General features: G+C 37.7%; 1 protein-coding gene across 1 annotated transcript in view; it reads right to left on the bottom strand.

Annotated features, from left to right (window-relative positions):
• Positions 1-10,393, bottom strand: part of LOC126370679 (acetylcholine receptor subunit alpha-like 2) — a 68,299-nt gene extending 57,906 nt beyond the window's left edge. Inside the window, exon 1 of the mRNA XM_050015675.1 lies at positions 10,002-10,393. Coding sequence (XP_049871632.1) covers positions 10,002-10,184 — 183 coding nt within the window. The 5' untranslated portion in view covers positions 10,185-10,393. The remainder of the gene's footprint in view (positions 1-10,001) is intronic.
• Between the last annotated feature and the right edge of the window lie 7,110 nt (positions 10,394-17,503).

Raw genomic sequence — 17,503 nt, forward strand, 5'->3', positions numbered from 1 at the left:
TTAATTCCTCACTGTGTGCGAAACACTACACTGCGCTCCAAAACAGGTATCACTGATGTAGGGAAAAAGTCCGCCAAACTGAAGTGGGACTGGGCCGGACACGTTTGTCGGATGCATCCGGAGCTATGGGCACGGGTCGTTACTCACTGGATATGGGTTTACTGTTAAATTTTAATATTTACTGTGTAAGTTATCTTATTTATACTATTTCAAGTTTTGTAACTGTGAGTTTTATCTATCAATTTACTTCAGCACGCCTGTAGCTATTAGGTTAATTTTTGTATTTCTCTTTGTAAGTAAATTGTAGTTCTTTTGCAAAGTAAATTCTTTGAAGATTATTATTTAATTTTTTTTTGACGTTACTTTTTGAAGCAAATTGAGTTCTATAGCATCTGCTTACCCCGGTACTACTAACCCCGGTTACTACTTACTGATATAAGTATGTAGTCGTTACAGGAGCCATGTCAAAGGTCTTTGGCGGCTCAGTAATAACCCTGACAGGTTGATGAGGTTGGTATTCCACCTCACAACCCACATGATAAGAAGAAGAAGCTTACCCCGGTGGGAAAAAGACGTGAGTATAATGTATATAAGTATTTAAAATCAAGTCTACAAAGTACTTATATAAAAATGTCTGTGTAAACACGCAGTTCTTTAAAACTAAACTGCTTCCGTCAAAAATACCCGTATGCTCTTATTAAACCATAAATAACATAACATAAATTGCTGTATACGTTCCATTGCTAGGCAAAGGCCTTCCCTCATTCAACCGGAGAGGGCATACTCCACCTCGCTGCTCCAGTGCGGTTTGGTGGAGGAGTTTGACGGCTAATAGCCGGGACCAAACGGCTTAACGTGCCTTCGGACGGAAACAGCTTACTTTTTCGGCCAATCAGGTGATTCAAGCATAGTCTTTAACAAAGAACAGTCTAACAAAGTGATTTCGACAATGTCCTCATCGGAAATCGAACCTGCTCCAGATCAGACTGACAGCCTCCGTGGTTAGAGCGTTGGGCTTTAGGGACAATAAATGTGAAATAGGCCGAATGCGTGGAGTAAACAGGACAGTTACAAAAGGGGTTGCTTCCGGTTGCGCACAAATATTTTAGTAGATAATGTGTCGTTATGGAGTTTATAAGGCGGCAACAGCCTCCGTGGTCTAGTGGTTAAACTATTGGGCTCGCGATCTGGAGTTCCATGTTCGATTCCCGATAGGGACACCGTCGAAAATCACTTTGTGAGATTGTCTTTTGTTTGACTAGGACTTTGTTAGGCTGTATCACCTGCTTGTAAGATAAAAGAGAACCCACACAATAGAAGAACTAAGGGCTACTTACTGAATAAAACTGTTTGTAGATGGGATTGATCAGACATCAGAATCATTTCTTAAACGTAATTATCATAGATAAATCTACGAATATACGTCATTTCGCAAAGTTTTATAGCTGAGGAGAAGAAATGACAAGAAACTACAACATCAGTACATTTTTTAAATACATTTCAAGTTTTCGATAACTAGAGGAACGCATTTAATCATTTAGGTAATCATTAATCTTATAACAAGCGTTTTACATAAAGTAAGATTCACATGAGCTTTAATTTTATTTTCTTTAAAATGTATACATAACCCCAAAAAATATGGATTTAATTTACTTATGATCTCTGGTTCTGCTGAGGCGAGTTGCATGAAAGACTTAAACCTCGTTGTTTCCGTTTAAACCACTATTCGCACGTCAATTTGTCTTGGAAACAGCACTCTGAACGTGGCCGTGTGTCTCAGTGGGGGTTACCTGTAGGTGACCCCCTAGGTGACTACCATAGGTGGAGGGTGAAACAAAGGGTGAGAGAGGTAAATAAATGTAAAATGTAATCGTCTACGAGTGCCGTAACTCCTGTGGCTTACGAACGTCGTGGTTTTTATTTATTAGCTCGCTTTTAGATTTAATTGCTAGACCGCCACTTAATGACCCTAGCTCTTTTTAGTCCGACAGACATCTGTCCTTTTAAAGGCGATCAAGCGAGCGAGATCTGTTTGTAAATTTATTTAAAAAGAGAACCAGAATTTGTATTTAGAACAAACATGACTGGCGAGAATGATGAATATATTACTGTAAGGTTTTATTTATTTTTATAATAATTGTGGGAAATTATTAACCTTTTTACTGGCAACACTAATCGGTAGAGGGAGAACTTGGCAGGGTGCAAGCGCTCGGAAGACAGTCTTGTCTGGACGATCGAAGTGATCGGACGTAAAAGATTCAGTTGGTGTTGTAAACAGTTTATATTAGTTACTAATTGGAGGATAAATAATTTATACAAGTGTACATTGTGGTTTATTTATTTATTTATTTATTTATTTATTTTTGTGTTTGCTTTACTAAGATATCCTATAGTATGTATAGTACCTCTCCGCGTGTGTCTACCTCTTCAGCGATGCAGTTGTGAGCCTGCTACTGTTACTATAACTCTTTTTGTTTTTGGCGTGACTTATTGTAGATTTGCCGCAGATGGCATTAACTACTTGGCCGGACAAATGGGGAGCGCTGAGAGCTTTCACCCAGTACAAAATTTAAGACAACAGGCCTGAGAGTGCCCAGTTGGACGCGAACCTCAGCTCTGGGCGTCGTATCGGCTCAGGGCGTCGTGCTGTAAATCTATGCTAGTCTAGCAGCGAATAAAAAACTACAATACGTTCAGCAGTTCACCTACCCGGTCGGTCTTAAAAACCTAAAGAGGGATTAAGTGATTTCTAACATGATGGATCATTATTATGGATGATGGCTTGATCATCTGACCACTTGTTCTGCTTAGTCCATTATTTTGTTGATGGCGAGACCATGGTTGCTGTACCGCGGTGTCCTAGAAAGATAGAGCTCTGCGCTACCATGGTGTCCTAGACAGATAGAGTGATTACGGGCGAGACTTTATTCAGAACTTACCTTTGAACAATATAAAGACAGTGATTAAACAGAAACTTTGTAAAGAAGGTTATTATAAGGTTAGTGATTTAGAAGATATGAATTCGTGGAAACTGATATTAGGCAGCCAAATTACTAAATTGTATACCAATTTTCTCAGCCTCCGTGGTCTAGTGGTTAGAGCGTTAGGCTCACGATCTGGAGGTCCGGTTCGATTCCCGATGGGGACATTGTCGAAATCACTTTGTAAGACTGTCCTTTGTTTGGTAAGGACTTTTCAGGCTTGAATCACCTGATTGTCCGAAAAAGTAAGATGATTCCGTGCTTCGGAGGGCACGTTAAGCCGTTTGTCCCGGCTATTAGCCGAAAAAACACCTCCACCAACCCGCAGTGGAGCAGCGTGGTGGAGTATGCTCTATACCCCCTCCGGTTGATTGAGGGGAGGCCTGTGCCCAGCAGTGGGACGTATATAGGCAGTTTATTATATACCAATTTTCTATGCTTTTTTAAAGAACAAAGAGGTTTTTTTTGCAATTTCTTTTCCTCGGCGATAAAGGTTGTGGGAAGCTGCAGTAGTTTTAGGCGGATGAGACGTTCGTTATGTAAAAAATGACGATTCAAAGTGTAACTATGTTACCTATTGAATAAAGATATTTTTTGAATTTTAATTTGAATACGTAATGTGTACCTATAGAGAAGTTCCAAGTAGGTTAAGAATTTCAGATAGATCAACTTGCAAATTTTCCGTTTCTTACTTTGATTAGTCTGGAGTAGATACTCGATACTTTAATCTACTTTACAAATAGGCCCGATTTGAATGGATAGAATTGCTTTTCTGATAGACTGTGCCAAGATTAGTTAGGAAATTTCAGGATGAATTCACATTTATAATAATTTAAAAACTAATTTCAAAATATATTTGAATTTGGAAATAGAACGTCACCATCGCCGGCAATTGTTTTTAACCTGGCACGCGATTTGCCAATGTCTTGGAGTGAAGAGTACAACAAAATAAGCTATGCTCAATCCTATGAAAAGCCGCCGTTGCTAGCCGTTTGATGACGTAAGTGTTACATGAGTGTTACCATTAAATTGGTATCTTCAACATTCCAAGGACTTAAATTTTATTATTGAAAATTAAGAGAATTATTTATTAACGTACTTATTTACTATCACTTGTCACATATAAAAAAATCACTAAAACTGTAAGTAACTCTCTACTAAAAGTTCAAAATTGGCTTGCTAAGTAAATTAAAAACATTCGTCGTGGGTAATGTATTTTTGACAAAATGTCAACACAGAGCTTGAACCTTGAAATGTTAGCTGTCACTTTTGAGCATACCTTGGTTTATTATACTACGGCTGTCACTTTTGAGCATACCTTGTTTTTTATACCATGGCTGTCACTTTTGAGCATACCTTGTTTTTTATACCATGGCTGTCACTTTTTAGCATACCTTGTTTTTTATACCATGGCTGTCATATTTGGGCATACCTTGTTTTTTATACCATGGCTGTCACTTTTGAGCATACCTTGTTTTTTATACCATGGCTGTCACTTTTTAGCATACCTTGTTTTTTATACCATGGCTGTCATATTTGGGCATACCTTGTTTTTTATACCACAGTTGTTACTTTTGAGCGTACCTTGTTTTGTTGTACCATGGTATGATGACTCCGTGTTGGCTTACTTGTTGAAGTAAGTAAGTGCACAGCTGTTACATACGCCATATCAAAAGCCTTTGTATGCTGAATAATTGTGTTGGTGCGATCAGTCACCTTTAACTCATGAAGAAACATGAAGATGTTTTTTTATAAAGAAAATCTCGCTACCCGCTTACAGTGAGCTAAGAGTTTAATGACCTCAGTTCTTTGTCTGTAGTCGGATGGACGACTAAGTATTGCGTAATAAAGACTGGATACACCGTAAAACGAAACGAAACGGCCTTAAATTCTATTAATTTGGACTTATTTATGGAAATTGAGTATTATAGAGCGCTATAAATGTAACTCGTAATTAAGTTTACTTTTTATCGTAAAATTATTTGTGACCTTTCGAGGGATTTACTTTTAATAGTGAATTTGTTTTTTGCCCGACTGTCAAAGGAGGGTAATGTTTTTTGAGTGTGTCTACGTATGTCTGTTTCTTTGTGGCTTTCTGTGGCCTAAACGGTTTGATGAATTTTGATGTATGAGGTATTGTTATTATGTTAGGTATTGTTACATTCTCTTTGATCGTGGGAGTGACATAGGTAGGATACATTTCTATCATTAATTTAAGAGCCACTCTCTTGTCAGTGTAGCATTCTCTCAACCCCTTCAAAGAGGGGGTGAAATTTTATATGGGACTTTTCGCAGTTTTCAATTGGTACATTAGGGGAACCGTGTTACGCCGAATTTGGCAGCCATGGGCACAGGCTTGTAAGGGTTATAAAATCAGCACTTTTGTCAAGTATCAACTAGATTTCCGGAGTCTTGGCTCGACGCTACAACGTTCGTTAGCCGGTCAAACACAAATAAACCTAGTCTGATTAACGTCTCCCTAAAGCCAATAGCGTCGAGGGAATCTGGATAGCGAGAATTTGCTACACACTCCGTAGGGATTCAAAACTTATTATAATAAATTCTTTATTACAATACATTAGTTTAAGTTATTTAAAATTCACTCCCGCTCTTTATACTTACTTTATTTTCTGTAAATATTTTTTTTTATTTTAATTTTTTTATTCATTTATTACTATTAGCTAAAAACATCATCATTACAGGTTTCACTTAACCTAATGCGATAATGGTAGCGATATTAGAAAGAAAGAACGACATCAAAAACAATCACAACAACAAAAAACAATCACAATCTTACTTGCGACATAGTAGTTCAAAGGCTACTCTCTGCAACTCAGTCAATGAGCATGTGAACAGATCTAGATTATGTCATCATCAATTTAAGAGCCACGCTCTTGTCGGTGTAGCATTTTCCATTCCAGTCTATCAAAGGCCAATTCCTTGACTTCCCTATAAGACACGACGTTAACCTTTTCTTTAATCTGTTCCATATAAGCTCTTCTTGGTCTTCCCCTTCCTCTCTTTCCTTCTAGCTTTCCTTCTATGATGTTTTTAATGAATTCGTCGTGTCTTATTAGGTGTCCAATCATCTTGCCTCTTCTGTCCTCAATAATTCTCAGTATTTGTCTCTTTTCCCTTACTCTTACTAGCACTTCCTCATTTGTAACCCTTTCTGTCCAACTTATTCTTTCCATCCTCCTCCAACACCACATTTCAAAGGCCTCGAGTCTCTCTCTCCTAGATTATGTAATTAAAAATAAATTTACCATGAGGGACTTTCCATGTTACGTTCACCAAAAACAATGTAGGTAGATGGCGTTGTACAGTTTTAACGTGATAATTACCTATTTTCTCATTACTCTGTTACATAATCATTCCTAAATACAATGTAATGACAGAAGCATGAATAAAAATAATTGTTGCTTGATTTTTGGAGCACATTATGTATAGAATTATGTTGCTGCCTATATTGCTTGTCTTTATTTTGATCAGAATAATAATGTAACTGAGAAATGGTACATACATACATAAACTCACGCCTATTTCCCACCGGGGTAAACAGAGACTATAGAATTAAATTTGCTTCGATCCTGACACACTTCTCTTGCTTCCTCCACATTCATCAATCGCTTCATACACGCACGCCGGTTCAGAGTAGATCGTATTAAACCTTTTCTAAGGACATCTCCAATTTGGTCATCGTAAGTCCTTCTCGGTCTTCCTCTGCCAGCCCTACCATCAACTTTTTTTGAGAAATGGTCATCATTTATAATCTAAAAACAAAGCTAAAAGATGCATATGATGTTGTTGTTTTTTTTTTGTCTGTGGCGTCCTTTCATAATAAACTATTTCTATTCTATTCTATTCTACTCTACTCTACTCTACTCTACTCTACTCTACTCTACTCTACTCTATTCTATTCTATTCTATTCATATTAATGTTATCCATGAAATCAGAGAATTAAACAAAGGAAAATTTGTACAGCGCCATCTGTATTGTTTTTGAGAAACGTAGCCTGGAAAGTCGCTCATTTCTTAAAATCATAACCGTCCAAAGATAAAGATTTTTAATGTGTATAGATTTAGGTAAAGTTACCCAGACCTACGGGGTATAACGTAGAACCCTTGCCCAGGGATACGAGTGAAGAACTCAACGGTTGCAGAGGCGAAGATGGGAGTCATCGGTACGGCAATGCAGGACGGAAGGGGCAAGTCACAGGCACTGTAACCTGGAACCTGACAGAGGGCAGCAGTAACTGTCAGTACTATACAGAGGTGGAGGACAGGAGTCCTAGTATAGCTTTGTAATAAGACTACTCTGGGCGTCATCCCACTTGCGTCAGACAGAGTACTGCGGGGCGGAAGGCAAAAGGGAAACCACTGCCCTATTTTTCCCTAAAAAAGTAGCATGAAAAATGCTGCACCGACAAGAGCGTGGCTCTTAAATTGATGATGATGATAAATAAAATGGAGGGCTATGTGAATGGAAAATAACATATCTCGCTCTAGCATAATAACGGTTTTGAGTGACAGAAAAGGATAGAGGCAGAGAAAAGGGCGCAGTGCTGACGTCAAATGTAGTTCAATCCTTAGGCTATATCCTATAATACTTCACTTTTAAAAATGGCTGCATTGTTTAGAAACGATGATTCTGCCAACGTCAAGGTATCGAAGAAAAATACAGTAAAAATATATATATAAAAAATTGTCGGTTTAAATTATATTGAAGATTGTTCGGTGGGAATCCTATAATACTATCACTTACCTACGCTTTGGAACGTGTTATGCCCGAGGTGAATGTAGGTACACCTACAATTCAGACACAATTGATATTTGTATATATTTTAATAAAAATGTGATCTTTGTATTCAGGACGCTACCTAAACCGGCTTTCAACATTAGGTTTTTTGTCGGTATTTTTGTACATCTTTTTGTTGCCAATGTGCCTGTCGCATCCTAAAGTAATAAAATGTTTATGTTACCTACTGGATAAAGATACAATTACAAAAATACTTTATTGCATACAGTATTATTGCACATAACATACAAAACAAGTTTTACACACATGGACGAAAGAGACAGTACAATCTGGTGGCCTTACTTCTGAGCAGCAAAAGAAACAAAGAAAGAAACATTTATTACTTCCGGACACCGACAGACAGGTACATTACATTCAACACAAGACAGAAACCACACGGAAATCAATAAGTACACAGAAAAACAAAATCCAAAACAAAAAGAAAAACAAACGAAAATCATAAAAACAATAATAATAAAAGTAAGCATCCTAAATGCAACGTACTGACGGCCCGATAATCTGCGGTGGAGTCCGGAATAAAAGGACCTCGCTCAGCATAACTCGCGGCGTGGGCTAATTTCTTCCAGGCAAGCAGTAAAGATATTTTTGATTATTGATTTTTGTCATTCTATCTCAGATAGTACAGTGGCATATCAAAAAAGTTTTATTTCTGATTTTATTATCACTAATTTAAGAGTCACGCTCTTGTCTGAGAAGTATTCTCCATTCTACTCTTTAGGGCAAATATGGCAGTGGTTTCTCTCTTGCCGAAAAACTATAAGTGTAAGTGTAATATTTATAATTAGACCTTTTTTTTATTCCTGTTACATGGAATGTACAAAGCTAGTGAGGAGTCGGAACTCCTTGAACAGGGAACATGGGGTTTTAAAAGCCACTGCCTGTCTGACCTTCCAACCCGCGAAGGGAAATCCAGTCCAATACAGGTTAGGTCACATACCTCCGAAAATGCATTTCTCGGAAATGTGCGTTTTCTTACGATGTTTTTCTTCACCGCTGAGAACGTGATAATCATTTATGATCCAAACATGAATTCGAAAACAAATTCGTCAATCACTGGTTTAGGCCTGCGCTGGATTCGAACCTGCTACCTCAAAGTGAGTGAGTGAAGCTAAAGTTGAATGACGATGAGAATTAGACCTACTGTTGGTTCTGTGAAGTTTTTGTTTGCATTCAAGCCTACACAAGTTTATTTAAACATAAGGAATTATCTTTACGTTCTTAAATCCAATAACCCTCAAAATTAACATACGAATATGAATATTAATATACCCAGTTGGTCCTATTTACGTGTGCAAATCCGAAGTGAATATACGTTTAAAATACTTGTAGAGTTAAATCCTTGTTCAAATGTTTGGCCGAGGTACTTGGAAGGCTTATAGCGGTTCCGAAGTATCGGATGTCCTTATAATCCTACACTTCGTGACAAGATAAGGCAGGAAGTTGTCGTGAAAATTTTAATCTATAGTTGAGATATGAGAATTTGTCGGATAAAAACTTTTCTAGAAGGTAAGTGCAAATACAATGCACTCTTTCGTCTTCTTCCCGCGCGTGGATCAGACCTCATCAAGCTTTGTGTCAGGGTTAGAAGGTCCTGACATGGTACATGTAACGACTACATACTTAAAGTAAATAGTAGCCGCGACCGACTGCTTAACGTACCTTCTGAGGCACGGTTCTTCTTACTTTCTAAAAAATCATGTGATCAGTCTGCAATGTCTCAATGTAACTAGAGATCTCAAAAATATTTTTGTGATATACGACCCTAACGGGATTTGTACCCATTTTTCTCTCTTCTCTCACACGTGTGTACACACACACTACACTCTGATGATTAGGTACCTTGATAACCAAACCTGGGGGTTTTATTAATGGTTCGGACAATAAATAAGATACAAAAACAATTAACAAACAAAAAAAATTACCTACTTTTATTCCGGTAAATAATTACTATTAAAATTAAGTACTACTACATAAACTAATACTTGCTTCTTATGGGAAATCTTAAAAAAATATTTTGCACAAAACACAGTAACAATATTTGTAAAATATCATTATATTACAATCCCGTAGTACTGCTACGAATCGCGTAGTCGCGTAGTCTCGATGTTTATTATGAACATTAAACACAAATCAATGACTGAATTTCTACAAAAATAACGCTTATTATTATAAAAATACGTAATGAATATAGAAGTACTTACCAAGTCAATCAGTTGAGAAAGTCTCAAGCCAAGTTTGACCAGCACGGTGTTATTGTTTTTGTCAACAGGTCGGATCAGTCTATTATAATTACTCAGTAAATCATCGTACAGTCTCTTAGCGTCCGGATTACCCATGCAAACCCCACAAACGGCGAGAAACACAAACAATAATACACGGGACATTTTGTTTTGGCACAAAAAGAATCGTCTTCACACAGTTCCAATCAGAAAGTGAGGTTAGGATATATTTTCTTAAAAACCTGGCCTACACAAAGAACTAAATTTCAAAATAATGAAACATAAATTAACATTCGATTTTCGAATTCAAGAATTTAAAAAGTATTCGTAGGAAATTATTTTTCTAAATATAGAATTTTGACAACTACGCCCGCTAGCTGTAGCGATTGTGGCGCCTCTACTGGCGGGAAAATGTCGTAAAGATGTCGGCATTGCGCCGACTCCGAATGGAATATTATTTGTGGAAGCAATAAAATATTCGTGTCATTGCCAAGTAATTGTATAGACGCTCCATTGATGTTTGTTTTGAAGAATCTCTGGAAATTATTTTCCATAATCTTACATATTTAGCGATAAAAGTTTCCCTAATATCTTTCTTTATTAGTATTATTATCGTAACGTTTCAGAAGTCCCTTGCTTTATTTTTTTTTATAAATTGCTCCAAGCAAGCAGTGCTTCAAAATGAACGTAATTCTTTATTTTTTCTCACCACAGACTATAAAATAATGTCGGCGAATTTTTTTTCAGACAGAATACATTATTTACATGCCGGCATCGGATCGATGCATAGTACGCCTGCGTGGTCCCATTCATGGGATGTTGCGTACATTTGGTACGAGTAAAGTTGCAGATAATAGGTGGCGCTAGGGTCGCCTCAGGCAATTAATTTAACTTGTTTGTTCTGGATGTGGGTTTACTTGTCCACTGGAAATTACTGTAGCCTCGCAGACTTGGAATTCGAAATTGTGTACACTGAAAGATTACTTGTTGAGGAATTGTTTCGTCGACTTTGTCGGGAAATTTAATTAATTTGACACTATTTTAAGAATCAAATTGCTAACTTAGAATACATAAATTATTTATTGACTGTGAGAGGGGATGGATTATATTTAGACTATTAGTTTATACATAATATCCTTAGGAAAGGTTCAGCACGATTTACTCTGAACCGGCATGCGTGTTTGAAATTATTGATAAATAAATGTGGAGGAGTGTGTCAGGATTGAAGCAAATAGAATTCCATAGTCTCTGCTTACCCCGCTGGGAAATAGGCGTGACCATATTACATATAGTGGTAGGCAGAGACTTCTTATGATCCTGACACGCTACTTGTACTTTTTATACTTTCATTATTATTTAAACCTTTATAAACTACATTTTCACTGGTTTAGACTGCCGTAACAGATAGTCTAAGATCCCACTATACCACCATAAAACGACCTTCACGGAGCCGGTTAATGGGTGAAAAATATTTTCAACTCTGGACTGAAATTTTTTAAGCAACCCACTTGCAATATTGAATATAAAATACAGTCATAGTCACAGTACAAGTTTTGTCTCATATTTTCTTTTTAAAGAAAAAAAAAAAAAAGTTTTTTTTTTAAATATGACCATTTCAAGAAATGATCGAGCACATCATGAAATGATCAATTCTAAGATCTGGCCACGACAAATACATAATAGTGATAGTCAAGAGAAGAGACTGGAAATAACAAGAGAAGTATGTCAGGATCGAATGAAAAGACTAGATTAGTTAGGACGTTACATGACAGGCTCAAAATTACCTGATTGTTCCTAAAAATAAAACGATTCTGTGCATTGAAGGGCTCGGTCAATGCTCGGCAATAAGGGTTTTGTTCCGGCTACTATAAGTATGTTGAACAGCCTCCGTGGTCTAGTGGTTAGAGCGTTAGGCTCACGATCTGGAAGACCGGGTTCGATTCCCGATGGAGACATTGTCGAAATCACTGAGACTGCCCTTTGTTTAGTAAGGACTTTACAGGCTTGAGTCACCTGATTGTGTGAAAAAATAAGATGATTCCGTGCTTCGGAGGGCACGTTAACCCGCAGTAGAGCAGCGTGTTGGAGTATGCTCCATACCCCCTCCGGTTGATTGAGGCCAGGCCTGTGCCTAGCAGTGGGACGTATATAGGCTGTGTATGTATGTACCTACTATAAGTATGTAGTCGTTACATGAGCCATGTCTGAGGCCTTTAGCGGCTCATTGATAACCCGGAGGGTTGATGAGGTCTAAAGAAGAAAAAATATAACAACAACAGGATGCAAAAAATACAGCTATCTCAACTAAAGACTTGCGTATTTTATCTTTTTGTTACATACGGCGTATTTTGGTGCAAATGCGAAAAGTCTCACGCAGATTAGTGGATCCTTTTACCTTTATTTGTGTAAAATATAGTAAGTACCTATAGTATAGGAGTATTATTCCTTAACGGCCTCCGTGGTCCAGTGTTTGAGCGTTAGACTCACGATCCGGAGGTCCAGGGTTCGAATCGGAATCGGACGATGGGGACATATCACAAAAATCACTTTGTGATCCCAAGTTTGGTTAGGACATTACAGGCTGATCACCTGATTGTCCAAAAAGTAACATGATTCGTGATTCGGAAGGCACGATATGCCGTTGGTCACGGTTACCACTTGCTGATGTAAGTAAGTAGTCGTTACATGAGTCATGTCAGGGGCTTTTGGCGGCTCAATTATAACCCTGACACCAGGGTTATTGGTTTTTGAATTTTTGAATGATTTGGTACGTATATTGCGTAATAAATACATTAGAATCATTTATGCAACGTTATTACCATGGATAAACTTGTTGAAGGTCAATTTAAATCGATTGTGTTTTTCTTAAATCATCTTGAATCACGTGGGCACAAAGTTTTTTTTTGTTATTATTACTTGTTGTTGTCTTAGTTCTGTGCAATAAAGTATATTTGATTTGATTTAATTTTGATTTGATTTGTAACAATTTCAGAGATGTCAATGTTGTGTATTGTTAATCATAAATTATAATTTGCACAGTCTATTGTTTTACAATACAATACAATACAAATACACTTTATTGCACCAAAATAAAAAGAAATAATTACAAAAAGTCTCTTAACTAAGTACAGTTTTTATCGTATTCACATACAAAAACTCACGCCTATTTCTCACCGGGGTAAAATAGAGTAGTGGTTTCTCTCTTGCCGTACTCGTGACGTGAATGGGTTGGCGCCCAGAGTAGTCTATTTCAAAGCCGTACTAGAACTCCTGTCCGCCGCCTCTGAATAGTACTGACAGTTACTGCTGCCCTCTGTCAGGTTCCAGGTTGCACTCCCTGTAACTTGCCCCTTCCGTCCTGCATTGCCGTACCGATGCGATGGCGACCACCTCCGTTTTTGCAACCGTTGAAGCCTTCAGCCGTATCCCTGGGCATCACTTCGGCCTACTGAAGTAAAAGGCGGCCATCCCCGCGGCAAGGACACGCCGAACAGGAATTGCACCAGTGGAGGACAGAGAAGATGACTCAGTCCCCCCCGGGGCCGAGTTAATGGTGTTGTATGAAACCAAAACCAAAGGTATAAAGGTGAGGTTGCATATCCTAAATGACACAATTGTTTTTGCATAGCAACACTTGTAATGAGATTTTAGAACTTTGGTATGCTTACAATATTGTGTAATATTGTGCAGAAGTACATTTTCAATACAATTACGGAAATACATTGTTTTAAGTTTACGGGGTTATTATCATAATTAAAGCACATAATAACGGGTTCTTACCGCGTTTAAATGGGTTTAAATTATGGATCTACCTACTCCACTCCAATTTCATCAGTCATCCCGTGATCATGGCAACAGTGTCGAAATATCGGGAGTCTCATATCCCCATTTAAACGCGGTGAGAACCCGTTATTATGTGCTTTAATTACGGAAATAGTCTTGTCCCAATAAGGGGTTTAGCAGCTTCCTAGCTTGACCTTACCATATTATATCGATAAGTGAAGTCACTATCCCATAAAAAATCGATTAAACATGACAAAGATAACGATCCGGAACCCAACGAAGCAGTCAGCCTCAAAATTAGAAATTTTATAGTTCATAGCCACAGATCGTTTCAGATATACTTTAACGGGAATCGTATTCAATGTTTTTATAATACATTATATTATAATTATATCCGTCCTGGGGGAGACGTGGTAGCCCAGTTGGTAGAACGCTTGCCTCTAACTTTGAAGTTGTTGGTTCGAATCCAGCACAGGCCTAAACCAGTGTTTGTCGAATTTGTTTTCGAATTCATGTTTTATTCGCTCTCAGTCTCACAAAGAAGCGACTATTAATATTTGTATGTGACTAATATTTGAAAAGATCTATGCTCTCGCAAACATAGTTACTTTCAGTTCACGACTTGGGTCGTTTGTACCCGATCAAAGGACCAAAAGGTTTGACGGTAATGTGAACATAAAAAGCTGGGGTTTCCGAACGTAAACGCGTAAGTTTTCACATTTTTCAAATGCGGAATAGGATATTACGTTCCAATCTTATCGAGTGTTGATAGACTTTTTGTGAATGTTGATTATGTTCTTATATTACGTTGTTATTGTTAGTTATAAATAGATTTTTATTTTTATTCAAGTGCACTAATTCCAAAACACCCCATCTAATTTTATTTTAAGTTATACCTGTCATTTTCTTATTCGCCAAAAACAAAAGAGACGAGTAATCGACAGGCATAAAATTTATGGAACACACGTCCATTTAAGGCAGAAAATGCAACCTTCTCAAAATTTTACAATGGCTAGTTAAGAAACAAGAATTAAGTTGACAGCACACGTCAAACGGGTTGCATGTCAGCGAGATGTCTATCTGATTCACCCGAGTTATCCCTATACTTTGTGATTCCTAGTTTGGTTAAGACATTACAGGCTGATCACCTGATTGTCCAAAAAGTGATATGATCCTGGCTTCCCAAGGCACGTTAAGCCTTTGGTCCTGGTTACTACTTACTGATGTAAGAAAGTAGTCGTTACATGAGCCATGTCAGGGACCTTTGGCGGCTCAGTAATAACCCTGACACCAGGTTTGATGAGGTTGGTAATCCACTTCACAACCAACACGATAGAAGAAGAGAAGAAACCCGGGTTAATTCATTCATTGGTTTACGCCCGTGGTTGGATCCGAACCTGTGAGTTTCCAGCTGGTCTACCACGGCTCCATATTATATATTACGTGTCTAAAATGAAAGTAACTTTTCCTTCACGTTAATGTCCCATACCGCTTCCAATTAAAGTAGAAACTGAAACTCACGAATAAAACGACAAAACTTTCCATGCGGCTGTACGCTCCGTGAAAAAAAAAGGAAATATAAGTACCCTAATAAAATACGAACAAAACCCCTCAAAAGTGAAGTTTCGAGGTACCCGCATTTGCACAGTGAGACTTGGCCGTGTCTTTAATTATCGCTTATTTGCTTGTTGGAAGGTTGAAATGAAACATTTTAAAGGATTGGAATGGATTTTTGTCGTTTGATTTTAAATCAATATTATTTAACTACCAGACTGAGTAAAAAGCGAAGAAAACTTAACCAGATTTTGGCGTGTGCGCCAAAATCTGGTTAAGTTTTCTTCCTGAACTGAACTGTGTGCAGTTCATTATGCAAACAAAGACTCGCTCTAGGGACGGATGGTGGCAACAACACTCATTTCTCTACATTTGCTAAATAAACTTCTGCCACTAGTAAGCCTTAGTGCAAGAGCTAAAACCTAAAAGTCACAATTTAGGTTTATATTTAGTTTTAAAGAATGGAGACAGAAAACATTTTATTCAAACATTAACGCCGTACACCGGGCTCTTCATACAATACACCTCGTTTTACACAGACACTACACATTGACGTTATCGTGCGCGCGCAAATGTGTGTGTGATGTCTGACGCCCATACGAGTGAAGACTAAACGACGACGACAACGGGGGTGAGGTAAACTTAGCTCAGACGCTGGTGGGGAGCGGAGAGTTGCTGTTCTATACGTCTATCGACAACGTTACGGCTCACCACGTATCACGTTGGTCTAAAAGAAAGCTCGGTGAGGTGTGGGTACTTCATCTTTCGATGGATGTACTTCTGGATGTACTTCCGAAATGAGTACGAACGGATATATTCGTTAGCTGCTGTTTTTTTTCGACGTGGCCTATTGTAGGTTAGCCTCAGATGGCATTATTTACTTGGCCGGACAAATGTGGAGCGCTAAAGGCTCTCACCCGGTACAAAAAATTAAGGCTGAGAGTGCATAGTTGGGCGGGAACTTCGGCTCAGTGCATCGTCTGAAGGATTGTATTTGAAATAGTTAATCGACCCTATATCACACCCCGGACACTTCATACAAAACACCTCGTTTTATACAGACACTACACATCATACGCGCGCATATGTTGAACGGGAGGTGAGGTAAACTTAGTTCAGCCGCTGGTGGGGAGTGGAGAGTTGCCGTTCTATACCCGATTGTTTAAAAGTAAGATGATCCGTGCTTCGGAAGTCATGTTAAGCCGTTGGTCCCGGTTACTACTTACTAATGTAAGTATGTAGTTACATGATCCATGTCAGGGCCTTTGACTCAATAATAACCCTGAGACCAGGGTTGATGAGGTTGGTGCGAGTAATTAACCTCACAACCCACACGATAGAAGAAGACCAAGTATTTATGTAGGAAAGTGAGACTACTATGGAAGGATAATGAATGGGAATTTGATTGTTTATGGTATGAAAGGAGGATGGAGTTTAAAAAGTAAGAAAGGCGTCGATGGTGCGATGTCGGTCGGGTTAGAGGATTTTGTTAAAATATAAGGAGTAAAGATATTTAAAATATCCCGTGTTATTTCTATATCCCACATTGATAATTATATTATATTAATTTATTATTAATAATTATTTAAATTAATTATATTAATTTATTATTATTAATAATATTATATTATTTTATTATTATTGCTTTTGTGTTTATAGGGTCTGTATTTACTCGCTCGTCTTCGAGCAAAAATAGTTATCAGTAACAATGAGACGTTTCACAAGTCGGAAACATAAGGAAAAACTATAATGTTGCTATTTATCATTCCAGACGTGCCATGGAAGTCCACTTCCTTAAATATATAGGGAGCATAGCAGCATATCATTTCTCAACATTTGCTCCAACTAGTACGAGAGTCGAGCAATAAATTCTACTTTTTGCACGTCAAAAAATAACTTTACTAGGTATTCTTTTAGGGCATACGTTGGCTTGGCAGTCTTTTCGTGTTATTTTTGTTGTAAATTTGCTTTCAAATAAGTACTTGTATATAAAATTCTAAATATTTGAATTTCAAATATTTTAAATTTGATTCCATTTCAATGAAGGACTTTCCAGGCTACATTTCTTCAAAAATATAACCACATAATTTGTTCCTTGCTATACCTAAGGTACCTATCTAGAGATATCTAATTATATATAAAAGAAG

The sequence above is a fragment of the Pectinophora gossypiella genome, chromosome 11 (assembly GCF_024362695.1).
Source record: "Pectinophora gossypiella chromosome 11, ilPecGoss1.1, whole genome shotgun sequence".
In the NCBI taxonomy this organism is placed as follows: Eukaryota; Metazoa; Arthropoda; class Insecta; order Lepidoptera; family Gelechiidae; genus Pectinophora; species Pectinophora gossypiella.